Genomic DNA, 27,656 nt, shown 5'->3' on the forward strand with positions numbered 1-27,656 from the left:
AAACTGGAAATGCAATGATTTCTAAAATGACAGATGATAGGCCTATAATGCCGGACTTGATTTACAGAGGTTCCTCAAGTCATGATAACAGAAAGATATTGAATGTACGAAAAGTGCATGTTTTTTGTTGTTCTTTTTAAACCAACATTGTTGCTATTCTCGTATAGAATTTATCTTTTTTTCTGATCATTTCCCCATGCTATACGCAGGTTTTGAATATGCATGAGATCACGTTCATTCCAGCCAAACATCTCCTTTTCTTCCAGGGCGGTTTGTCAGAAAGTAAAATAACGTTCAGATCCTTCCTCTCTCGCAGTACATTTCTCTCATGAAGTCACCCAGTTGAGTATATCATGGATGGTAACTGTGAGTTTCTGCCATTTACCTCTTGGGTTCATGCAACAATGAGTTTGTAATTACCAACACATGAAATACACTGACCAGAAAAAAAAGAAGAAGAAGAAAAAAAAAAAAAAACACCAAGTGAAACTTAGTGAACAGAAAGGAAAAAAAAAAATCTTCTGGTGAGATGACTTGGAGCCAAACTGTAGAACTTTACCACACAATTAATTACTACCAGACTCCAGAACCCATCCTCTTCCTCATAATATTCCCTCTCAAAGACTAAAGGCAACCTATAATAATCTGTTCATGGATTGCCCTCTGTCCAAATGCTGGTAACTGCCTCGAGGAAAGAGTGACTTAACTGGCCAAGTCTGCCATCAGGTAATATGGTGGGGAAACCACAAAACAAAGTCACGACGAGAGTTACTGGTCTTCACACTACTGGCCAAATCCACATGCTGCAACGGACCCCACGATGTCGACAACTGCGACCGACGTCGAATGACTGATACTCGGAGGGTTGCCCGAGGAAACAATTCTCATACGACATAGATACGTGACTGCTCCACCTCCTCGTCCGTCATCAGTCGCTTGGTGAGGAAAAACTCGTTCAGGTTGTGCCACCAGCCCTTGTTGTACGGGTTGTGGAAGTTGCCACTGGCATCCTTGAGGTAGTCGTACCGCTTGAAGTTGATTCGCTCGTTGGTGTTGGTGTTCGCCAGCGCCATGTACCACTGGAAGCAGGAAGAAGAAATGTGGATAAAGGGAGGAACTTCAGTGGAGTGTATCTCTGAGAGTGACTTGAGGGAAAACCGTATTGTCATATAATTATGAATTTCTTGCTACAAGAATTTGCCTCAAAGTACTTGATGGCCACTTAAACATGGAAGTGTCAATTGATGTGTCCCTATTTTTCTTACACTTTCTTATCACAAGATCAAATGAGAATTCCAACATGACTCACCCCTTGAGACATCTTAACTGTGGATAAATGCATAGTATTAGCAGAAGAAAGGGGAAGCGCGTGTGCCTGCATGGTCTTATACACAGGCCGGGAATGGGGCTCCCGAGTGGTGGCAGGAGCAGTCGGGGGCTCCAAGATCTTTTCTAGTTTAACCGGGTTGATTCTAAATGGCATCAGGATGGTAAATGTTTATATCATTAAGTAAGGCGAGATGAAGTAGGTTCCGTTTTAAACATGAAACAGTGACTAATAGGGAGTTGATGTCATCTGGGTTTTAGGCTTACAATGATGTGGCAACGCATCAAATATGTACAGGATTTTTTTAAACAACGTTCATAATTGACTTTCGGTAGATATATACGATGCTTCACCTTGGCTCATCTTCACACTGAATTTTACCAAACTCTTCAGGTGTTTTTTAAAGGGATGGTTTTGTATTGGTGGAGGTGAGGACTGGGCATTTAACTTTTTGTGAGATACCTACTGTAGAAACCACTTATGAAATAGTACAGTGCATAACATAAAAGAGAAATTCAAAGTTTACTGAGTACTTGATGAAAATCGGTTTTGGAACGGCTGAGACAACTAAAAACAATGTAAAATAAAGCAATCATAACAAAAGGTGGGTCCCAACTTTTATTAGGATCGCTCTGTTTTGGATATCTCAGCCATTTCAAAGCCAATTTTCATCAAATAAAAACTGTGAATTCCTCTCAGAATTACATGCTCTTTCACATTTCATAAAAGGTTTCTCATCATCTCACAGACAGTCCTATAACAGTGGTATCTACTTACCGCTATCGAACAGAGTCCAGTAGCTATGATACCAAAGAAGATGGCCTCTGCTATCCCAATGATGTAGAGCCAATTCCAGCCTTCCATTTTGAGGAGGACACAGGCGAAGAATATCGTGATGAACATCATGATTGACACCGACGTCGTGAAACCCAGGAAGTATGCTCTGCAGACAAGAATGTGTGATTGGGTTATTTCTAGTCATATTTCTCCACATGTCAGGACAGTTTTGTCTCTGGGCATACACAGTGGTAATTGTCTGATGGTGTACAAGAAACCCTTAAGGGAGAAATACAGCACTGCAATATGATTGAATGTAAAATTTTGACCTTTAAACTCTTACACTATACACATGACAAGGACAAATAATTAAAATACATTTATTTGCCACAATGTCATCTTCTCAGAAAAAAAAAACCAAAAATACAGCACAGAGTATAACAAACATATCCTTATCCATGTTTAAAAGCAGGTCTCAGTGGGAGCTCCCCCCCCCCCCACAAAAAGGTTTGTCCTTTGTTTTGACTTTCTTCAACATATGCTACTATCTGATCAAATGAACAATTGCTAGTCCAACAGCTCAAATCTATTTTCTGAAATAACACAAATGGCAAAGAGTAAGAAAATGCATCAAATTACTTAAGTCCCTTCATGATTATCTAACTTTTAAAAACTTGAACTGATTTTCCTTTCAACAAAAACTGTATACTCTACTGTTATTGTTAGGTTGTACTAATCCCAGGGAATATGAATATAGTCAACTAAGTCTGTGCAATAGCTGTAAATCAAGTCTCAAACCCAGGCTTTATCATAATAAGTTGCAACTGACTTCAGAGTTTGTTCCAAATATGCCCAGGCAAGAAGTTACAATTGATACCAATATCAACTGCAGTCCCTTTTACTGAGGCCCCACTACAACTTTTTTTGAAGGTAAGTTATTCTGCCAAAGAAAAAATGCACATAACTCACCTATTCTTGAGACCAACACAGTTGTAGATGTAAGGACAATGGTGGTCGAAATGGAGGACACATCTATTACACGTTCTGCAGTGCTTGGTTCGGAAGGGCTTGACTATTCGACACGTGTGGCACAGCCTACTGAGAGGGTTACGACCCTGTTTCCACTCATCAAATTGGGCCACCTGGATAGAGATAGACATGGATTGATCGTTACAGTTTAGTATCTGTATTCAACAGTATACAGTGGGACCTCCATTATCTGGCCACGTCGAGACTGGTGGGCATCAGAATAATTGATTTGCCTGGATAAGAGAGATACAATGTATGCTCAAATACAGCACTTTCTAGTATATCATGCTAGGGGTATACTGGTACACATGTTATTGCTAATTCACCAATATGACTATCTGCATGGCATTGTCATGTTTCATATTTCAGAAATTGACATGGAAATAAAATGAAATACAAGTAAAATATCCCTTAATTTATTGTTTGATTGATATTTGCTATTGCGACTCACTGAATACTGCATTGTACTATAACCACTGCTGCACACTCAGTGCCAGTGACAAGCGTGGCAGCAGTTCTTGGCATTGTCACACAAACTCTGCTGTGATGACTGGAATGTGTCCTGTCAAGTATTGGTACGTTAATGATTGAACGTGTGCTTGTTTCTGGTTGGATTTGGCACTGAAAATACACGAAAACATTACAAAAAAGGTCAGACAGTCGACCTCTGGATAACAGAGAATCCGGATCATTGCGGTCCTACTGTACTGGCATAATTGCTGGATACAAAATTTGCAACCTTGCTTTGAAAGCCACAAAAACATTAATTCACTGTGGACAGGTTTTCAGTTCTTGACACTACTACTGCCAAGCTTATTCTGGTAACATGATGAGGCACTTGATTGCTAAGAGCAAGAGAAGCAATAACTTCACATGTACACATTGTATGTTGGTAGGTTTTGGAGCACTTAACAGTATCTTGCAGAAATTATTCAGGTAGCAATGTGTAGTACATGTCACTGCTTGAAAATGATAAAGGCATTAATCTTATTAACTGATGCATGTTTCTTTTGAGGAAAATACAACAGAGGCAAAGCTGTAAAAACTCTGAATATAAAAAAGCACATTTATATGTGAAAAAAAAAAACTTCTTTTAAAAGGCACTAAAAAAAAAATCAACATTTATTTGAAAATGAGAAAATTGCACATACCAAGAATCAAAAATAAAACTCAGAAAAACAAAACATTTTAACCTAAAAAATACTTTATATACAAAAGCATATAAAATATTTGAAGGAACATATTGCTTAGCAGCTCTGTGGAGGTCAATATTTTTCACAGTATCCAGATAATTTCTTTACTAATAGATTGATGTTGATTTTCCCAACCTGCCGTATGGCCTGATCATACTCCGGTGAATTTCTGGCGATAAATCCCGGGTCTTTCTTGTAAGCCCTGTAGAACATCACCCACATCAGGCCGTTATTGACGATGAAGACAGTGTGCAGGGCAGGGTACAGGGCAAACGTGGCTGGAAAGCACTAGAACACAAACATTTCACAAGACAAAACAAACGTAAATAAAAATAGAATTTTATAATGACTGACTGCATCACTGGAAGCACAGTTTAGATGCTCCGCTATTATTTCCCTGACAATTAATTTCATTTACGGAAGGTGGTGAATGCCAATTCTCAGGAAAGGAAAGCTTACAGTCAATGTGTAGTGCAAGAAGGTCAATAAAAGTCAACAGAGTATCAATCATCATTGCCTTCCGGGAATGAATTGCCATTTTCCTCAGTTACATTAACTGAAATAGGGATGCATGTAAAGGCCTATGATTTCACTTTCATATGACTCTTTACTCCATGTTTCATGACAAAAAGTTGAAGTAAACACAACAGTGGAAGTTCTGTTAAAGTGATGCAAAAAAAAAAAAAAAAGAAGAAGAAAGTTACGGGACTTTAAAGGGACTGTACAGTACTGGTTGAGGTGGGGATTCATGTTTTGAACATTCCTAAGTGAGATAATGAGAAACCTCTTATGAAATATGAAAGAGCATGTAGTTTTAAGAAGGATTCAATGTTTATTTGATGAAAATTGGTTTTCAAATGGCTGAGATATCAAAAAAAGTGATAATAATAAAAGGCGACAGGCCACGCCTTTTATTAGGATCTCTTTGTTTCACATTGTTTTTGGATATTTCAGCCATTTCAAAACCGATTTTCATGAAATAAACTTTTGATACCCCTTAGAATTGCATGCTCTTTGACATCTCATTGAGTGGTTTCTGAATATCTCGCAAAACATTAAAAGCTAGATCCTCACTTCAACCAGAACTGTACACACCCTTTAAAGTTTCTGAGGCTTTCACAAGCCAGTGACATACATGTATTTCACAGTCACATGAGCAAATCAGACAAGGTAATATACTCACCACGTAACAACTCTCCTTGTTTACAGATATCACTGCTCTAGGAAATCATATTAATTCTATATTTTGTCTGATTTTAATCAAAGTTTTGCCACTCTGCTTGTTTCACTTTACTTTATTTATGAAAGAAAGGCGACTTTCAAGTGGATTTCAATGAAAAAAAGTGTTACGTGCTTGTATACATCTATGTAAACTGAGAATGAGTACTGTGTATAAATATATGCATTATGTGTTCTACTATATCTAACCTCCTTTGGCAAGATATGCTTCAGTGTCAAATCTAGTTAGGTAGCTTCATCTAATAAAACTGCTCTGCCCGAGTCTACATCGTAATATGGAGGGTAGTGCATTATTCATCCGTGCTCATGTATAAATTGTTACAACACTCAATCAATGCATACATGCTGTGATCACACAGACATCTATCATTAACCCATTGAGGACGGGCTGATTTTGCTACAGCACACATTTCCCATAGACGCCTGCCCGAGTATACTTGGGACTCGTCCTCAACAGGTAAAATGAAATGGCACACTTATAATAATAATAATAATAATAATTGCATTTATGTGGCGCTTCATACTGACGTTTCTAAGCGCACTTTGCTACTCATACAAATAGACTAGAAAACACAATAGCATTAACAAAATCAGCGTTAACAGTAACAAAAGAAGAAGAAAGAAAAGAAAAGAATCTAAAAAAAAGAATCTAATAAGACTGGAAGATGCCTGACTAGTCTCCCTCCAAGTCACTTACCCTAAATATATACATGGGATAACCCCAGCATAACACACTGATCACAAAGAAGAGGAAGGGAGCTTTGCTATTTCCTGGTGGACCAAAGACAATGGATCTGTGTCAGAGGGGGTAGAAAATAAACAAACAAATAAACAGAGAGAGAAATGTCACAAAAAGGATCAAGGTACCACAATCTTTCATTAACAAGGAGAAGTGTGAGTAAATCTTACTTTCAGGTAACAAGACAAGAAATATATGACTCAGTGGAATAGGAAATGTAATGTTCATCAAGCATACATGTTCAAAAATAAATTCTCAAATATTCTATCTACATGAAGGGCTTGTGAATAATTTTGTCTTTCTTTGACGCTGACAATAATGCCTTGTGGGCACATAACTAATATGGGAAAGCTTAAAGGGCTTGTATGTCCTTTAAACTTAAAACAGGAAAATAGCTGTCCTTTAAACTTAAAACAGGAAAATAGCTTGGTTTGAAAAATTCTACAAGTATTACATTGACAGGAATGGCATCTACATGGTACAGAACACATTGTGCAGAACTTGAAAAAGTCTGGCAGTTGGCTACAAAACCCCATCTCCTAAGGTCAGAAGGTTTTAACTATGTTTTCTTAAATTTCATCCTCACTGTCTTCATTGCTCACAGCTGACAAACTACTGTAAAACTAAAAATGTCTGTGTGCATTCCAATTTCATTAATTTTTTGAGAGTCAAAATTCACAAAATGAAAATGCAAAAGAAGTTTCTTTTACACTATATGAATTGAATGCCAGTGACAATGCGCGAAAAATTTCACGCTGTGAAAACATCTTGCTTTACAGTAGATTCTGAAACTCACTTGAGATCTATCCTAGGGATGACGCTGCGCAGGTTCCGTGTCTCCTTGTCGAGGTAGCTCACAATCTCGCTATGGTTACGACCTTTGGCCAGCATGAGAGGGGTCTTGTGGTTGTGGTCCTCCAGGTCTATCTCCACCCCGTCTTGCTCACAGAGCATCCGCACCGTGTTCAGGTCACCGTTAATGCAGGCCAAATGCAGTGGTGTCTGTCTCAAACAAACCCAAAAACACGCAAATGCCATATATGCTGACATTTTTGAGCTGGTTCTATTTTTACAAATTTCTGGAACAGGCATTTGATCATGAAAATAACAACGCATAAAAACAATGACAAAAATAATTTAAAAAAATTTTGCTACACACAAACGTTATTGTCCCAGTCCAGAACGTTAAAACTGCAATATCAGGTGGCTACCAGTAGCAGAGCCCTGATACCATGCTATCAGGTCCCATGCTCAAATGCCCCTACGGATTTTTTTCTTTTTTTTCTGAGAGATGTGATCTTATATCAAGCAATGTTTCAACAAATAGTTTAGTTAAAATGTCACACTTTCTTCTGAATATTTCTGTTTTTTGTGGGTTTTTTTTTTATAATCATCATGATAATGAGAAGACTACAAAGCATGAAATGAACAAATGTCATTTGCAAAAATATAAACTGTGCATATAGCAGCCTGGTTGATTTTTCCTTTGCAAGTCCATTGTCTCACTGTGACCATGAATCAACCTCACACAAGACATTCATTATCAATTAACATCACATTTATGATATGCCTCAAGTATCGTTTCCTGCATTCATGGTACTCAGAGGGAAATCACTTTCAGTGATGAACACACACACAAAATCAAATCCATGCAACTGTCTGACTATATTCAGACTTGTCATATCAGGTTTAGCTCTTACCTGACCATAGTTGTCTTTTTGTCTTGGATTGAATCCAGAGTATATTAACAATCTTGTCAGCTCGCAAAACCCTGGAAAGAGAAAGCAACAGTACTTTGAACCCTGCAATATGACAGAACACTTGTCCATAATTTATTGTTTCAAGTAATAGTAAATTCTTGTACTTGATATGCAGTGTATACTGTACACTCAGAGAGCAATATGAGAGCACAGGGACTCATATAGTGCTGTGTGCTCCACAAGAAATTAATGGTTTATCATCATCACTTACATGGTATAGCAAGTGTAGTATTCATCCTTATCCTTCAAAGGTTGCCCCCCCCCCCCCCCCATGATCCTCTGGATCATCACTAACCCCTCCTCTGTCTTTTGTCTGTCCACCCTCCTGCTCTAATCCCCCTCCCTTTACATGTTGGGCTCCTTGCCCACGACCTCCAACCCTTCCCTTTTGTTTTCTTTGTTCTGTGTCCCTAGCTCTCCCTTGACTGTTCTTGTTGTGTGAAGTCCTTATAATCATGTGATTTCTTTCCCTGCCTGTTCGTCATTTTGCCTCTGACAAAGATTCTGCTAGGATCAAAAGCTCAGGCCCCTTTTGACTCCATCACTCACTGGAATAGACAAATCCATAAATGAGAAGTTATTTACTCTACAACTTTCCTCAAATTTCCTTCAGGGAGTATGATACAGACCTGTAATTTCCAAATGAAGCTCATTTCACATATTTTGTTTTTATAATAAATTTGAGATTCATTCAAACATAATACACACTCAGGGTGTTGCTACATGTGGATGATAAGGAATGCAGTGTTTTTGAGATGCACTCTTCCCACTTGAATGCTGGACATATTGTGTATATATGTCTCTTGTTACTAGTTTGTCTAGTATTTGGGGCAACAAGTTAAAATCATATCAGACCAACATTCTCTAATTCATGTGGCCATAGGAAGATACATGTACAACAGGTTGATGCCGTATTCTGTGAAATGCATATATACACGTAGATACCACTTTATTTCGGGAAAATACACATGGTACAGGCACTGACCTTTAATAGAACTGGACATTTACCAGCAAAGATAGGGAAAGGTATATTGTATGCTTATGGTGCATACCAGCAACATTTGTTTGAATGCCAGGAGAGATGGCTGCTGACAGTACATGCACAAATATGGGCCCTTGTGTAATATCTCCTTCTACATTAATCAAGAAGTAGATACTAAATTTTGAAGGGTACACTTGTTAATTTGCCATGCAAGTTTCAAGAGTTCAAGCTTCTCCATCACCACCAGCATCATCACCATCATCATCATCCTCATCATCATCAACACCATCATGATCATGATCATGATCATCATTATCATCACCATCACCATCACCATCACCATCATCATCACCATCACCACCATCACCATCATCAAAACCATCATCACCACCACCATCATCATCATCACCATCAACAATCATCGTCATCATCGTCATCATCATCACCATCACCAGGGCTCGACCTTAGCGGGAGCCCGGGGACCATTGGCTCCCCAGAATCGCTACGAGCTCCCCAGAAATGTATGAAAAAAGCCCGGCTGGCTCCTTAAGTTTTTTGCCGTATAGCCACACGTTTCAAGACAGAATCATAGTTTATGTACACAATCACACTATTGACGAGCGCGAGCGGCCCCGGCGCGCGCAGCGAGCCCTGACGCTCGAAGTTATTATCCCTGCAATTGCAATATAGACTACACACTGAACATATTTCATTCTCCAGCCGGCCCACGTTGCCCGCATGTGTGTGTGTCTGTGTGTACCCGACGTGTGTGTGTTCCTATCTTCTATTATAGAATACTAGTAGTGTGCGCACTTGCAATTCGCTGCTTGCGTACTGTGTACGCCGAATGGAACTTCGCGCGCCTGAATCCCTGTCGCCTACGGACCGTGGATGTTTACATCGATCGCCGTGGTATCCCCATGTGTGGCCGGCTGGGGAGCGTGAGTACATTTAGTAGCTTAGCTATCACACACTGTAGCCAACTGCCACTATAAACAGTACCCTATTTTGTTTTGAGTCGGGGTAGAAGCACTCCGTTGTGCAATGTCTGCTTCTTTTTCTCTTCTTCTTCCGCTTTTCCCTTGCCTCCCAAGTATGAAATGATTTTTAGAATGTTGTGTGTGTGTTTTGTAACGTTATTGCATCATTTTTCTGCAAGGAAGAGGTGAGTTTCTGTTCGTGTATTGATGAGCACTGCAGTAAATGTGCAGGTGAAAAGCGTTCGAACTTTCTTTCCCGAGTATCGTGGAAACTCGATGTATTTCTAGGCCTATTAAAGGAGATCTCATATAACAGAATACTTATAACAAACTATTTTCCGATCAAAATGAATTAATTTCCTTTGTTTTGTATCATTTATTGACGATCCCAAGGATCTCGTCGCAATACAGAGTTTCCAATGTGTATTAATTTTCGCGTAGCTTTCGGTGCTGCAAACTTTTGCTAGGGCCTAATCCTACTACTAAACTTATCGTTCTATTTCTGTCGTTTCTCACACCTCGTTTGGTACGATTTCTTCCATTTTATATCACTTTATCCGTTCCCTTTATACTTTGAAATATTTAAACAATGCTTTCAAGTGTCTCGCACTGTTATTTTCGTAACAGCGATTTCTCCGCTTTGCTGCAATACTTTTGCTAGGGCCTAATCCTACTACTAAACTTATCGTTCTATTTCTGTCGTTTCTCACACCTCGCTTGGTACGATTTCTTCCATTTTATATCACTTTATCCGTTCCCTTTATACTTTGAAATATTTAAACAATTCTTTCAAGTGTCTCACACTGTTATTTTCGTAACAGCGATTTCTCCGCTTTGCTGCAATACTTTTTCGAATCGAAGCGACGTGTGTTGTCTTTTCTAAATATTTGTGTTGTTGGGAGGTGTTGATACTTTGTATTTGTTATTTATTTTCCTCGGTTTTTATCTCGAGGGACTGTGCGTGTTTCTTAATGTTCATAGGAAAAGGCTAAAATGATCTGAGTGATGTCTGATGGTGATGATGAAAACTACGCTGGTATAAAAAGACAGCTTACTGCAAATGCTGAGCGTACTTGCCGTTCGTTTTATTTCACTTTCCCTCTTATTCTTCTTCCCCCTTACTCTTCTTTCCCCTCCAAAGAATGATAAAAAAAAAAGAAATTACATACACCTCACAACAAAAAGATCCACGATCTACCAACCTTCGTAAAGTTAAATCTAAATGTTCAATATCAGCACAGAATAAAAAGAAAACATGTCATGAATTACAATAAATTAGAGCGAAGAGATTGTGAAATACTGAATACGTGCGCGCAGTCTCTTCGGCTCGAAGAAACTTGACACCCACCCCGCTCCCCTTGTGGAAATTTCCACAAAAGCAGGTGCCACACCCAGGTGCGTGCCAGACGAAAGAATGCGCGCACTGGAATAAACAGCGTGTAAATATCTTGAAAATATCGATCTCGAGAAGAACCAGCTCAGTTGAATTAAAGGAATCATTGCAAAGATACCGTGATTCTACAATTCTATAGCCTTTCTTTTGGTGCATAGCAGGAAACATCAGTCGAATATGGTGTACTTAATCGAATATCTTATGTTCCCTGAACAATAAAAAAAGAATCGATTAATCAGTCAATTAAAAAGGCAATCACAGAAATACTTAAAAGGTCTCGTATGCCCAGACAAATTCACTATGAAGTAGGTCCAATGAGATGCAGTCATCACATGGTTAGACAGCAAAATCATGACAATTAATTTCAGTTCATGCTCATCATAACTGCATATTACTTTTCGAAGTTTTGGCTATCAACATTCGTTCGTAGGTGTTTTTTTTTTTGTTTGTTTTGCATGTTTTTCCTCGTGAAAGACGTAATGACTTCTTCGTATCGAATGTAAACTGCATGTTAAATACCGTAAACAAGCCATCAGCTCAGCTATGGCACATTCGATCCATCGAACTTGCAGTAACCTCTATAGGCAGGAGCACATGGCGCATTCCTTTAACTTGAAAGTACAACCACGTGTTTGCACATTGGCGCAACCACACACAGCGCGGCATTTTGCGATCATCGTTATAGCAGACTTTCCGATTCCAGTCAGGGTAAAAGAAATTGGAATACCGGTACTTTCGGAAAATACTGATGTTTAAAATCCAGTAAAATTAAAAAGCTTGAAAACAGCGCATGATTATGTTTTATAGTAAACAGTAGTTGGAAACACCGAACAGAGTTTTGCATTCACTCACACAGAAGCTTTCTTGAGAAGATGAAAGCATCCCCCTTCCCTGCTAGATAGTGGAAGCTTCCATAACCAGCCCAGCAAGTTTCTGGAGGTACATACATGCACTTGTAGTCTTGTACACATGCATTGAGAGAAAGCAATCAATCACCGCTGAACATTGCGTAGTTTGGATTCTTTATCGTGCTAGTGACCAGCTCGATACTTCGGCATGTATCGTAATGTTATGTTAAAGAGCTTGTAGGCCTTATAAGTCGACAAGTTTAAATCAAAATGGCAAAAAAGAGGGAGGTGGAAAAAATACAGAGTCTGGTGGAAAATATGGATTTTGGAGCTGCTGAGTACGGATTTGTGCTTCCAAAGGTTGGCAGCTCTGCTGATCAATCAACATGTGGCGTTACATAATTGTTTCTAACCCACACCTTGCAGCTAAAAAAAGAAGAACCGAGAAAGAAAGATAATAATTATGAACAGACCAGGGTAAGAAATTACACAAGGGAATGGGAGAGGGACCACACAAAACACCTACACACACACGCAGGTGCACGGCAGGCACAGGCACAGGCACACACACACACACACACACACTGTGACTGTGCTAAAACCCGTTAGATACTAAGAACCAGGTATCTCCGGCTTGTGTCTGGAGAAATGCATGTTATATCTAAACGAAATCTTCTCCACCAGGTTAATACATGTACATGTAATAGACCTCTACTGCTGATTGTGACTGAGGGAAACGTGGCTCTCTAAAACTCAATTTGGCTCCCTAAGAAGGTCCCTGAGGAGCCCGGCTGGCTTCCTAGAAAAAAAGTTAAGGTCGAGCCCTGATCACCATCATCATCAAACACCATCATCACCACCACCATCATCACCATCACCATCATCATCAAACACCATCATCACCACCACCATCATCACCATCACCATCATCATCATCATCACCATCATCATCATTATCATCATCATCATCATCCCACCTTTGAATGCTGCCCAGTGGAGTGCATTGTCCCCTTCTCTGTCGGTCAGCTGCAGCCTGGCCCCTTTGCCCATGAGGTAACCAGCCAGTTGGGTCTGGCCATACTGACATGATATGATGAGTGGTGAACATCCCTGGGGAAGATTCAATAAGATATTGTTAGAACAATTGCAGATTAGCTTGCAGGAGAGGACTAACATCGGACATTTAAAAACATGCATTCCATTTACAAATCATTGACAAAGGTCTAATAACCACTGCTACTTCCTAATGACATGATTGCTAACAACAGATATGAACAACATAATAACATGGGAAGGGTGTTGGACATTTTCTTCACGGATGGCTAGGATGTTGTGATATGGGCTCTGTTGCACAAAACGATAACTTTCAATATAAGGAAACTCTGCAATCAATGGTAACTACCATAGCAACACTATTCCATTGTTAAGCAAGGCCAAGAAATCAATGATGGTTTAATATCATTTGATTGCAGAGAAATTACCATTTATTGTAAAGTTAACATACTTTTATGTGATGGGGCTATGTTGTATGCATTCTTATTGGAGTGACAGACTAGAGAAATGAGCAAATCTGCATGACTTTTTTTAAAACAATTTTTGATTTTCTTCATTCTAACACACACACTCACACACACACATACTTTGGCAGTGGCATTGTGACAATCATGTACATTTTCACATTTTCACAAGTTGGCTTCAATGAAGATAGTATATAAAGAGATGAACAGAATGGTGATAGTTTCAGACATAGAAGAGAGGTGTAAAAATTAAAACTCTCCTTATTTTCATAAATCACTGACATAATTTCCATTAGCCACATCCATATATCAAACTTGGCAGAGGTGATGATGTCATCACCTTACAAGCCTCCCTCTGAACTGTACGCAAATCTTCATTAATCTGCCTTTTTGACCTGACATCAATAAGAATAAGATGTACTTACATCAAATTATCAAGGTCTTGTGATAACCTAGCTACAGGTTAGTGGGAATGAGTTTGCAGCTGCTATTGGATCATCAACACAAACAAGATTTTAATGACATTTTACATACAGGTCAATGGGAGTCTTGTGAGGTTTGACATCATCCCCTCTACCAAATTTTTTTATTTCTTTTTTAATATGAAAAAGGTGCCACTTAAAGATTTCATACTTTCCTATTTTCAAATGATTGTTACTTTGTATTTTTTTCGTCATTTGGATATATTAGATGGAAAATATAAGAAATGAAATAAAATACTATGAACAAATATGTCTGATTTTGATAAAACTTCTTTCATTTTGTTTGTCTGACTTTCTTAATATTTACAGAAGTCCACTTAAACACAGTATGGAATTGCATGTTGCAACCAATATTTACTGTACAATCATACAAGACAGAATCTAAAAAATGAACCACAAAAAAGGTGAATTAGCTGAAAGCAAAATGCCACATCTACAACATCTCTGATGGAAGCCAATCTACAGTGTAACTCTTAGGCTGCTTTCACATAGAAGTATTCGGTATTCGGTATTCGCTATTTGCTATTCGGTATTCGCTATTCGAGCACCGAATACACCATCACCCGCACCGTCAACTCACCATCCCATGTAGTGAGGATTTCTTCCTCCTACATCGCAGCAAATCTTATAAACAATTTCTAAACTGCATCAGAATGTCGGTCTACATGCTTATATTTGCTAACGGGCAAATCCAGACCAAAAGTGTCATTATTTCATAAACGAGAGACGGTATACGCTGCAAGAAAATCGAACAAGTTCGATTCCCACTTTGCTATACTTTTCGCAGGTATTCGGTACTTTCGAATAGTGCCCTCTTATGTGAACCGGTGTGAGGAAATCCTATCGTTCGATTCAAGCTATTCGCGTGCCCTCGAAAAACGAGCCCGAATACCCGAATAGTATACTTCTATGTGAAAGCAGCCTAAGCATTGCATTATTGACATGCACAGCTATACCACTATCTATATCAGTTCTATGACTGCATACCAGGCACAATTTACACGAGCACACATGTATGATCATACAAAGCGTACTCAAGTGTGTGCAGTCAGTGATCTCACTCCACTTGTTAGTTTCTCACACAGGGCTATGCGTACATTATTGGAAGTAACCTGGGTATCTTGGTTAGATGAACATTTTAAGATCAACATACTGTATGATAGGATTCACTGCGATGATGAACATTTTACCCAACTCAGGCATGAAAAAGAAAAAAAACCAACAACTCATACATATCAACAATAGATTTTTTTTTTTTCAAGGTTACATCTGCACAGTTAGGCTACAATTGTTTTCAACTTTCATTATTTGATCAAGGTATCACAACAGGAAATTCTACAGGCATTCCTATCCATGCACACATTCTGCACACAGTTCAATAATTGCCTTATGGTTACCACAGGGCAAAAATAGCATGGTGAGATTATATCAAAGCTGCAAAAGTCACTTTTACAGTGCAGCAGCACACATTTCCAGACTGCACCATGCGTATGTACGATTATTCAAGTCAATTCATTTTCACAAATCTGATAAAAACAGAGTTACATACAGTATATCAATGCATAATTACAGGCATATTATGAAAATGTACAAGACAGAGAATATCTAACAGTTAAAAAGTATTCAAAATGTGGATGGATCAACACTGTCTAAGACCAGCCTCTCAGCCTTTTTTATATCATGAAAGTAGCATTCTGGGGGCTGGAAAAGAGAAACTATGTTTAGTGGAAAACTAGAATTATCACTGAAGGTGATTAATACCCCCGCCCCTAGTGTTGCTTTATAGTATGTGATGTCATGAGGGCAATGACGTTAATACCAAGTTTGTGCACTTCTCGAATTGGAAACAGAATAATTTTAGTTTACGGTACAATACAGAGTTGACACTGAGTATAAAACTTACAGCAAATGGAAACATGCTTTCCCCCAGCATCACTACACTTAAAGACCATCATACACACCAAATTTGACCTTCATAGATTGAATGGTTTATTTTGATACAAAAATGAATGGTTACCATGGCAACACATTTTTCTTAAACTAACACATTGGTGTCTTGCAAAACTACACTTCTAGATCATGACACATACTAAATTTGACTTTAATTGCTTGAATAATGGAAAAATTATTCAATCTGCAAGGTTTTAGTAAAATTGTGGTTACCATGGCAACGGTTTGTGTGACAAACACAAAAAAATGTGTTCCACATCTATACCTCAGGGCCATAATGCCTACCAAATTTGGTTTCAAATGCTTGAAAACTGTGGAAGAAGTTCACTCCACAGGATTTAAAAAAAAAAATGCAGTTACCATGGCAACGCATTGTCCGATACAAATACAAAGGACATTTTGCAAAACTACACTTAAAGAGCATCATACACACCAAATTTCACCTTCATAGATTAAATGGTTCAATTTGATACAAAAATGAGTGGTTACCATGGCAACATATTTTTCTTATATTAACATATTGGTGTCTTGCATAACTACACCTCCCGATCATCATACATACTAAATTTGACCTTAATTGCTTGAATGATGTGGAAGTTATTCAATCCACAAGGTTTTGGTAAAATTATGGTTACCATGGCAACGCTTTGTCCAACAAACACAAAAATTATGTGTTCCACATCTATGCCTCAAGGCCATAATGCCTACCAAATTTGATTTCAATTGCTTCAAAACTGTGGAAGTTGTTCTCTCCACAAGATTTCGAAGAAAACATGCAGTTACCATGGCAATGCTTTGTCAAGTACAAACACAACGAGTGTCTTGCATAACTACACCTATAGATCATCATAGATACCAATTTTGAAATTGATTGCTTAAATACTATGGAAGTTATTCAATCCACAAGGTTTTGGTAAAATTATGGTTACCATGGCAACGCATTGTCCAACAAACACAAAAAACATGTCTTGCACATCTATACCTCAATATCATCATTTACCCTAAGTTTCATTTAAATTGCTTCAAAACTGTAGGAGGAGTTCACGACGCAAGATTTTGCAACAGACCAACCGACCGCCCGACCGCCCGCCCGCCCGACTAACATCACGGTGATTCCTATATACTCCCTTCACGCTATGTGTGGCGGGGGTGTAATAAGTATTTTGACCTTTCCAGCATTACTTACACCTGTTCAGTAACAGAATTTGGGTGAGTATTTTCCACAAAAACTAACAGTGTTTTTGGAAAAACAAACAAAAACACAACAGGTGTATACACTAAAAAAACAAACAACAATTTAAACAAAAACAGTACATTTGGCATATTGTACATCTGTACAATGAATCCCTCAGAACATAACCTGCACCGTAAGAACAATTTGAATGCTTTCTTAAACAGTCTTCCATGTTTCCTTTTCTCATAAAATCTCTGTAAAATTTGACCACAAAAATAGGTTAGTGAACAATGTAGATGTACATTGTACATCTCTAGCTGTGCAATTACTGTTGAAAATGGCATCCTCCTGGTCAAAAACATGACTTCATACAGGGTTGGGATCTTAAACCCCTGAGCAATATATTACGTCTTAAATTGATATTTCACTATTGCTAATCTCTGGCAATATTAGTCACTCCACACTCCTATAGTGCAATGAGTTCAATCAATTTATGTAATTTATTGTTACACAGCTATAAAATTATTGCTGACAGGTTGCAGCTTGGCCTTTGACCTTGATTGAATGACCACAAGTCTTTGCATCATAATCACATACTGTTGTCTAATCATTTCCTCCCAACATGTCTATTAATCAAAATCAGATGTAACTTCACTCGTTGATATTCAAAGTCAATTTTGAATTGTGTTAACAAGAAACCACTTGCTATATCTATCCATATGGATGGATTGATTGACAGATGGATGGATGGATGGATGGATGGATGGACACATGGGAGGAGAGGGAGTCAACAAGAATCATGCCCTTGGCATTGATTTCTATTAAACTAAAACATAAACACGCAGTGTGTTTGTGGATATTTGACTTACTGGCTGAGATTGGTGGCAAATATTTGATACACACATCTGATAAACAAGGCATGCATACAGCACTCCTCAGATGCAAGCAACTCACCACAAACCTAATCCCACAGCAAACTAATGATTAACGGAGGAATCAAGATGTTTGCCTACCTTGTTGTCCACTGTATCGATGTTGACTCCAGCTTGTAGCAGGATGTCCACTACTGCTATGTGACCATTCACACACGCCCAGTGGATTGGTCTGGCTCCAAGTTCGTTCTTGCTTTGTGTGTCTTTATTATAGGAGACCAAAGATGCAGAAACCATATCTTCCTGAGGTATTTCTTGTCACATCATGATTTACACTGTACGCTGCAAGTTTTTAATCATGGTAATTTTATAGTATGTATTGCAGTGATATCGAGCACATACCTACAGCTTTCACAACAGTTACTACTGAGATAAATCGGTGCAAAATCAGAGAAATCCCTTGAAGAATGCACTTCAATGGATGTATCTACCTGTCAGCCTACAAGGAACCAAAACTCCCTCAAAATTGTGCAACATTCTCAACCAAGCAGTAAAAATATCATTAAAATCAGGCAAGACCTATCCCATAAAATCAAGACTGCATTAAACAAGTCATGGACACGTCTCCATAATCTCCGTACATGAAATTTGTAGCTTTCGTACTTTTCATGTGACTGGGACAATATTCTCTTGAATTAATATACAGCATGCAAGAAATGGTTTCTATTTCATTCTCCTCAAGGTTCGATCAGAGCTAGAGGTGGAAATATTCTGCTTAAATCATGGAAATATGACAAATCTGAGACAAGGTCTTTTGATAACATCTGAAAAAAAAAAACTTTTTTACTCAAGGGAAGTGGAATCCTGTATGTGACATTTGTTTTTCTCTCTGTCTTTTGTATTGTTGGATTTTAAATCACATGTTAGTAATATTCTATGATGAGCACATAGATCTGTAGCCATAGGGCTGTGATGTACAGCAGAGTTATCTCACCTCATTAGTGCTGTAAACAATCCATCACATGATTTGCATTTGCAAAAAAACAAACAAACAAACACAACAACAACAACAACAAAACTGTTGCATGAATTTTTAGGAAGGGAGCATGCCTTATTCTGGTCATGGCATGGAAATCATGTGATTTTAAACTACACTGTATGTTGTAAAGGAAATCTCCATTTCCATTTCCAAGCCCTAGGCTTTTGCGTGATTTCCTCCTTTGACTCAAACGTCTCTGGAAATATTTTGAATGTGATTTTATGAAATGAATTAATTGAATTGAATTGAATTGAAAACTAAATTGAATCATTGTACTATCAGGTCTATGTACATTCCACACTGACACGTCTGATCTCTTCAGAAAAATTACCCATGGCAACACCACATACAGCTTGCCTTCGCTTCACCCAGGCTTGATCAACTTTGTCACATCTAACGTCATTGCAATGAATTTGAACTGCAGCACGAGTCAACAGAAGAATGTAAAATGAATATCACTCTACTATTTGTCCACATTTTCAGCAGACAATTCCATGAATACAAGAAATGACTGTGCAGGGTCTACATTACATGTACAAGTGGTTGTTTGTTCTCACCGAGAGGGACTTTGCACTGCACCATGATACGGATGATGTTGGTAAGGCCTCCCAGGCAAGCCCAGTGGACGGGGGTGTGACCCTTGTCATCGTGCTCGGTCAAGATACTCGGCCCTTCGAGTTCCAGCAGCTCCTGCACTCTCATCAAGTGACTGGACAAAATAATTGATACAACAGACATGTGAAATATGATACTGTACCTTGTGCAGAAATGGCTTTAGAATGATTTGCTAGCATTCATATGTGTGTAAAGATATAGCATTACTATTTTCTTTATTTATCTTCTTTTTTTTGGGGGGGGGGCTGCAGACAAAGGCATCATCTAATAGTAGAATGAAAGGTATCTTCGGCGGTATAAATACAAAACAAAACAAAACTAACAACTGTACTGAATTATACATTAAACCCTGAATTTTCCTTTCACATTCTGGGTACCTCATGTAGCAATTAATATCAAGATCTATCTCAGTACATTTACATAACACCCCAAATAATATCTACATATGGCAAAACCCCTCAAAGAGCACTTAAAGACAGTAAATATTGACAAACATCTCACTTGGTCTATTTTTTTTTTCAGTGAACTTAACTGATGTCTTTGTGATTATCAAGTGACATTTTAGTGAATTTCATGGTCTCCCAGGTCTCTCTCTCTCTCTTAAAAGGAAAAAAAAAAAATGAAATGATCCTAAAATAGTCTTTTGGCAGTCTTTAATGAAAAATAATGGTCTTTCAGTGGTCTTTCAACAGACTTTCAGCGATCTCGCAATGAGCATTTCAAGCTCTTTAGTCTTTCAATTATCTCTCAACAGTCTCTCAAGAATTGCCACAATTTTGGGGAAGATCACTGAAAATTTATTAAGAGATCTTAGAGGGATCATTGACAGACACGTCTTTCAGAGATTTCTTGAAGATCTCGGGGATTATGCCAGATTATAATCTTTCTGTGATCCCTCAGGAGTTTTATTGGTCTCTCACTGAACGTTCAGCAATCTTCAAGGTGCCAAAGAAATCTATTTGCCAGGAAAATCACCTTTTGGTATTTCAACAATGTCTCAAGGGTTTTTAGTGCCAATCCACATGGTAGACACTATCTTTATCTGGTCTTGGAGATTGCTGACAGATCTTGCCAATTTGGGGTCTCTCAGTGATCTCTAAAGAGTCTCCATAATGTGAAATGGGGGTCTAACTAAACATACAGTACTACAACAAGCCAAAAGGTAGCTTGACTATGCACAATCACTTACATGTATTCCCCCCCCCCCCCCAACTTCACCATAGTGTCCTGTAGGGGTTAAATAGATCTTTTACAGATGGAACAATAGGGCATTCCCTGCATGAGGTCCACTGTGATAGTACAGAATATCGGTGAAGCGGGAGCAGATGAATTATCTAGTCAACAACTGGTTTCAGGTCATCTTGAGTGAGTAATCAAAGAACTGTAAGAAGTTCTAAGGTAAATCAAGCTGGACATTTTCTGTAAGTACAGTCAGTGTACATACTATTCACTGACTTTAACCTGAGGCAAACTGAACTTTTTTCCTGTGTAACCACTGCATCCACATTCAACCTGACAAAATAAAATGCATGACATGGATGGGCATTTAGAGCAAACACTGCAGCATACCATTAGTGTTTTCATTTACTATGCACATACACGCACAAACACACTGCATCCCACGACCCGCACACCAATACATGCACGTGCACAGAGCATGCTATGGAACGTGGGGTGTCCGAGTACTCGAATTTGCATACACTGCTTGATTAGGGTGAATAACACACACCCCGACAATATAGGGTACTAAAGCACAAAATCACCTAAGATCTGTAATGTACAATGATGTAAATTTATCCATGTACCATGAATTCAATCATGTGCCATCTGTGATGTGAAGAAATGCACGCTATTAAACAGTCATGCAAACAATATGTGCCAAATCCGTGATTAAATTGCACTTATAAAGGAAGTTACCCATTCTTTGACCGCTTAAATTACGCAAGCAAAAATACTGTATACGCCATATATTTCGCGAGTCTAAATTTTCGCGAATCGGGAATTCCCGACGATTTCGCGAGTGGTTAAATTCGCGATCGTGGAGTTCTGTACTGAACGGAGAAGTGTAAATGCGCGTGTACATCACACTTACATCGGGATCATCGTCAATATTTTAGCATGTCTTTAGTTTCGCGAATAGCACCTGACTCGCGAAATTTGCGAAAATAAAAACCTCGCGAAATATTCGGCGTATACAGCAGCGTGCATGATTCGAACACCTGCGCTGCGATCATTGTTCGAACGTTGCGCTCATTGTTCGACCCCCTATGTCCCTGCTTCGAACTCACAACGTACCGCCGTGCGCCGCCCATGATCTGGATTAGCACACGTGCCACGCGCGGACGAAACTGTATACATCGCACTTTGAGAGCGCGGTACTCGCGCTGTGTGATCCTACCGAGAGATTCACTGTGACTTCAGAAGTACACGCTGTACAGATTCAATGCAGATAAGCAGACTACGTAGTACTATGGTAAATCCGAAACTTGAATTAAACAAGTCTAGAAGTGTTGCTACACAACTTCACTTACCTGTTAAACTGCAAATGCGAGCTGACCTGGGAAGTGGGAGGGTCGCGACAATGATTTCGGTGGTCCAGCTCCAGCGATGTGGCCCACTGTTGTGCTCTTTAGAACACGTGAGGAGGTAGTTGCATAGTATAACTTTCGCGCTTGATTCATGCTATTTTTTATACATGAATTTCAGGGAATTTTTATTTGCAAGAGTGGTCTATTCATGGAAATGGTCGAATCAAGGGTAACATGCTTTACAGATCAGCACGCGTGCAGAAGCCTGAGAAGGGTCTCACCAGTAAAGCAAGTGGCCCTTGATTCGACAGGGTTCCATGAATAGACCACTCTTACAAATAAAAATTCACTAAAATTCATGAATAAAAATGGCACATATCAAGTGCAAAATTCAAACTATGCAACTACCTCCACATGTGTTCCGAAGAGCACAACAGTGGGCCACGTCGCCGGACCCCCGAAATCATTGTCACAACCCTCCCGGGTCAACTCGCATTTAAGCAGTTCAACGGGTAAGTAAACGGGTAAATAAAGTTGCATAGCAACACATATAGACTCGTTTTATTCCAAGTTTTAAAGTTACTAGTCCGTTTATCTGCATTGAACCTGTACAGCGTGTACACTTCCAGCCATGATGGCAGCCGTTTCTGAGATAACTTGGGCGTATACGCGATATTTACATTTTGCATGCCACCCGTGCCAGAATTTGCTGTATCACCGTGGTTCGATCGCAACGTTAGTGTTTTTCATATAAAAATCAGATGTACACCAAGCCATGAAATGAGATCAATTATCCGTAGATTGATACATAATATACACATGAAAAGTGTTGAAATCAGCCGATTTTTTCGTTTTCTTGTAAAAATCTTGCATTTTAATAACTTTTCGAGTTTACGATTTTCCCATTGTAGTAGCGAGCGCCCTAGCGGCCGCTAGCGGCTTGGGGACTTCGATTTGCCGATCATAGTAAGTAGAGAACTGAGCCAGCGCGCGGCGTCAGCGGGCAGTCGTAAATCACACATCCATAGCGACTCCCGCGGCAGCAAGCGCGAAGCTCTTCACGGGCTCCGATCGGGCCAGCCAATTTCACTGAAACAGGCATTGCAAGGTCCATTTCGTGTACCGTTGTATCATACTGAGCCTACGTGAGGTCGATAAATTTTCCTTTCAAAAAATCAGAAAACACTTCAATTTTGAAAAAAGTGAAGTTTCGACACTGCCATATTTTGCGCAATGTGGACTAAGTACAAAAATACACCCAAGGTCACAACAAATAAGTGCGAAATTTCGACTTAGCATGCCGAACAGATCGTCCTCCTTGGGCTACTAGCGGTAGGTAGCAGACGCAAACCCACACACAGGATGGCAAAAGTAGTTCAGGTTTGTGATTCGAACATGTTGTTTGCAGTACGGCCGTATTACTGTTGAAAAGAATGATATCAATGCACCCCTGTCATAACTGCTACAGCTAGCGATCGTCGCGAATGGGCTCAGAAACTGAGCACACTGCGTGTGTAGAAAAAGATGTACATGCGCGAGAGCGCCATGTTAAACTTCCGAATTCGGAAGTTTTCGTAGATTTTCGGCTTTCGGCACGCATTGGCTAACAACAGCACGCTTCTTCTTACCTAACTAACCACTCTCACCCATAATCACAATTCTAAACTGCTTTCAAAGGAACTCACCCTACAAGTTTGACAGATATTCCACAATCCACACATCAAGGTATGTAAGATTCGAAAAAAAACATGTTGATTTTGATATGAATTTCTGAGATTTGCGCTGTCAGTCTCCCTGCCTCGCACGAGTGCTGTGTAGCAATATGAAAGCGTGCATGCACTCGCATTGCCGATGGCCGCTACTGCATCGGACACTTCCGAATTTGGAAGTATTGAGCGCGCTCTACAGCAGGCTTTGGCCAGGACTGCCGATATCGGAAAACTTCTGAATTCTGAGGTTGCCCGAACTGATGTATACAGTTTCGCCCGCACGTCCAACGCGTGGCACATGCGCTGTGTATTATACATTCACATAGGCAGGGCGAGCGCACGGTGCGGTACCTAACGTCGCGAATGTCGAAGCACGGACATATGGGGTTGAATAATGAGTACAGGCGGTCGAACGATGGTTGCAGCACAAGCGTTCGGATCATGCACGCTATTTTGCTTCCGCTGCTTAGGATGTTGAACATGGGTCCGGGCACTTGCTTTCTTTTTGCCTTTACAGGCTTTACTTGTTTACTGGTGCCAGTGCAGTGGTGGTAGAACTAACGCGTAACGCCAAACGATTAGGTCTAATGTTAGGGTGTCTGATCGCGCACTGCTAACCCTCGACCAAAACGCGCCCCTATCTAATAACACACAAGTCCCATAGAACGCAATGGAGCCGCGCGCCTACGCTGTTTTGACCAAGCATTTTTGTGCCAAATTTCGCCTTTATTGCCAAATCCCCAGATCATGCCATTAACGAATCCTGACAAATTTGGTATCATATGAAAGAGGAAGTTTTGCTCCATACTCTATCAGAGGGGCGGTTCTTGAATCTGACGATAAATTGATGTAAACATCGATAGAAGCACATCTATCCCCATATCTCAGCGTCTGCTTCGGTATTTGCATCGCCCCAAGACATGCTAGTAGTTGAGGATATGCTGAATCCGATGGTGTGGCCAGTTTTTCGCTAGCTCCACGCCTAGGTGTGGGGATATCGCCTTGAAGATACCCCTTGCAATAATTTTTTGGTCACAGCGAACATTTTAGGCGGGGCTTCGTATGCAAGAATCCATAGCAACTTCGCGCGAAGGGGCTAATGCATATGTAAATTTGATTACGCATCGCGCGCCGTCTACCACCGGCCACATGGCCTCATCTGCGGTGTGTGGGGATCGCGTGTGCATGCGGCGCACGCCAGAATACTGATGCTGCCAGCAAAGAGCTACCTCTGTGTGTGTGTGTCACTATGTGTGTGTGTGTATGTGTTGTGTATGATGTGCATCTCACGAGGCAGCAAACTGGGTTGTCGCTTGCGATAGCTCCTACAACACGCATCACACATATAGCATGCACTCTGTATACAGTACTGTACATATCGGATACAGTCACGCTCACAAATCACGTACGTCTTGCAAAACAACCAGACTCTACTAAATTTCTGTCTACTATTATTAGTTTACTTGTGGATTGGTTATGATCTTATCGTTGTTCATTTATATTTCGAAAGTGCACTCGCGATGCTCGAGTCACTGGCACTAAGCCGAGAAGTCGGTTGTGAATACAATCAATCATGTCCGCTTAACCAAAGAAAGTGCGAACGAAGTAGGCCTTAGGCTTAACTAACGTTTACTGTGGTGGTAGCGGCAGCGGTGTATCACAATACGAACACCCGATCGACAAAAAGGGTGTGCAAAAGATTTCGGAAGACTCTTATTTGGCCATTTTTGCATGTACGAATAGTGGTAATGTGGCATCATTTCCAAGCCTGTGGCTGTAGAGGTTGTAGCTTGTACATTTCACGCGAGCTGCGTGCACCTGCTCTCGACAATTGACTGCATATTTCTTCGAACCATGCTCGCCATGCCGGCTGCCCTGGCTTACAATCGCGATGCTCTCCGCTCGGCTTCCCGAATTTTACCGGCGGCGCGGCAGGGCTAGCTGCCTAGCCGCTGCTAGCTAGCTGCGCCTGCATACATACGCGGGGTTCGTACGTGTTGTAGGGCGCTCAATACGGTACATGTGAATCGAATGTAAACTGAATACCGAGCACGTACGTACGCACGCAGCGCACACAGGGTATGACAACACATAGGGGGAGTGGCTTCTTCGCTTGTTGCGCGTATTTTCTAACCGCTGTACGCTCATTATCTGATCGCTGGAGATCCACACGCGAATGCAGCTTTTCGGCGTTGTTTGCAAACATGATTTGGGTCACATTTTGATGCGTGCTCGTAGAAAAAGGGGGTGATATTGCTGTGATTTCAAAGTTAAATTTCTCAAGATAGAAACATCATTTCGCCATGAAATTTGAAATATGTCTTAATGATGTAATTCTCTTTCATATGAAATGATTCACAATTCGTTGCTCACAGAATTTCAAAAGTTACAAAAATACTCCAGACACCCTACTAATGTAAGTCCACTGTACACTTTATGTCTATCTGCAAAGCTAGCTGTGAAAGAGTTCATTGAGGGCCAGTATCTTTCGCTTCTGAGAAGAACTCCCTAGGATGATCGAAGCTGAATGAACTGCCAATGCAATGCTATGCCAATGCCATGGGCCAATGCCAGGTGTACGCTGCAGTATACCCGTACAACAAATTCACAAGTACATGGGACTGAGGAGCACTCCCAACTTCCATATTCGATCGTAGACAGATTTTGTTCATTTTGCAACGATACTTACCCAGCTTTTACAGCCTGAAATACATCCATGGGCTTTGGAAGGGGCTTCGAATCCGAACAGCAACCTTTTCCAGCGGAATGCTGGTGCTGATCGTCATTTTGAGAGGCCGATTGGCTGTGACCGTGGTTATGTTTTCCTACCATCTTCGGAGATTTCCTGCTACACTGAACACTGCCCTCAATGTTCACTAGCAATAGTTTATAACATGGGCAAGCCAATTATTTATACACTGATCAAATATTCATAAGTTTAATTGCTACCGGTATATTGTTTTTGTTTTGTTTTGTTTTTTTCATAACATTATTGTTATCACTATAATCATTGTCATCATGAGTATCAACATCATTATCAAACCATTAAAGGTAGGGATACCTTTTACAGACCTCCCAAAATGCAGTAAAACATGAACCTCAGGGGACTTGTGTGGGCCACTGCTGAGAAATTTGGAAGTCAACAGTTATCTACAATTTGAATAATGCACAAAACTCAACTACTCAGTAGTTCTGTGTGTCAGCCACACTTAAGCCTTTTTGTTGCAGTCTTCTGTATTTTTTATCTATAAACACAAACCTAAAAGTATAAGAGCTGATGCAATAACATATAGAGTGTGTGGCAAGAATGTATATAGAAATGTTTGTAAGTTTTGATGAACTTTCTTCACAAAATATACATGATGGACACACATGCAGTGCATGGATCTGGAAAGGTAGCCTAGTAATGTACTGGAATTTACGGTGAGCCCCGAAAAAAAATTCAATTCAAAATCTAACGGTCAATAAAAATGTACTAAATGTTACCTTCCACTTTCAAAACT

General features: G+C 39.8%; 1 protein-coding gene across 1 annotated transcript; it reads right to left on the minus strand.

Moving 5' to 3' along the window:
• Nucleotides 1–468: 468 nt before the first annotated feature.
• LOC140234846 (uncharacterized) lies at nucleotides 469–26,977 on the minus strand. The gene is made up of 11 exons (XM_072314891.1): nucleotides 26,843–26,977; nucleotides 19,859–20,010; nucleotides 18,404–18,525; nucleotides 13,245–13,377; nucleotides 8,005–8,075; nucleotides 7,101–7,306; nucleotides 6,263–6,359; nucleotides 4,462–4,614; nucleotides 3,074–3,246; nucleotides 2,105–2,270; nucleotides 469–1,079 (listed from the first exon to the last, which is right to left on the minus strand). Exons 1-11 carry the CDS (start codon nucleotides 26,869–26,871, stop codon nucleotides 885–887), a joined length of 1,497 nt encoding a protein of 498 aa, XP_072170992.1. The 5' UTR covers nucleotides 26,872–26,977; the 3' UTR covers nucleotides 469–884.
• Nucleotides 26,978–27,656: the final 679 nt, after the last annotated feature.

This window comes from Diadema setosum, chromosome 11 (genome assembly GCF_964275005.1).
Source record: "Diadema setosum chromosome 11, eeDiaSeto1, whole genome shotgun sequence".
NCBI lineage: Eukaryota > Metazoa > Echinodermata > Echinoidea > Diadematoida > Diadematidae > Diadema > Diadema setosum.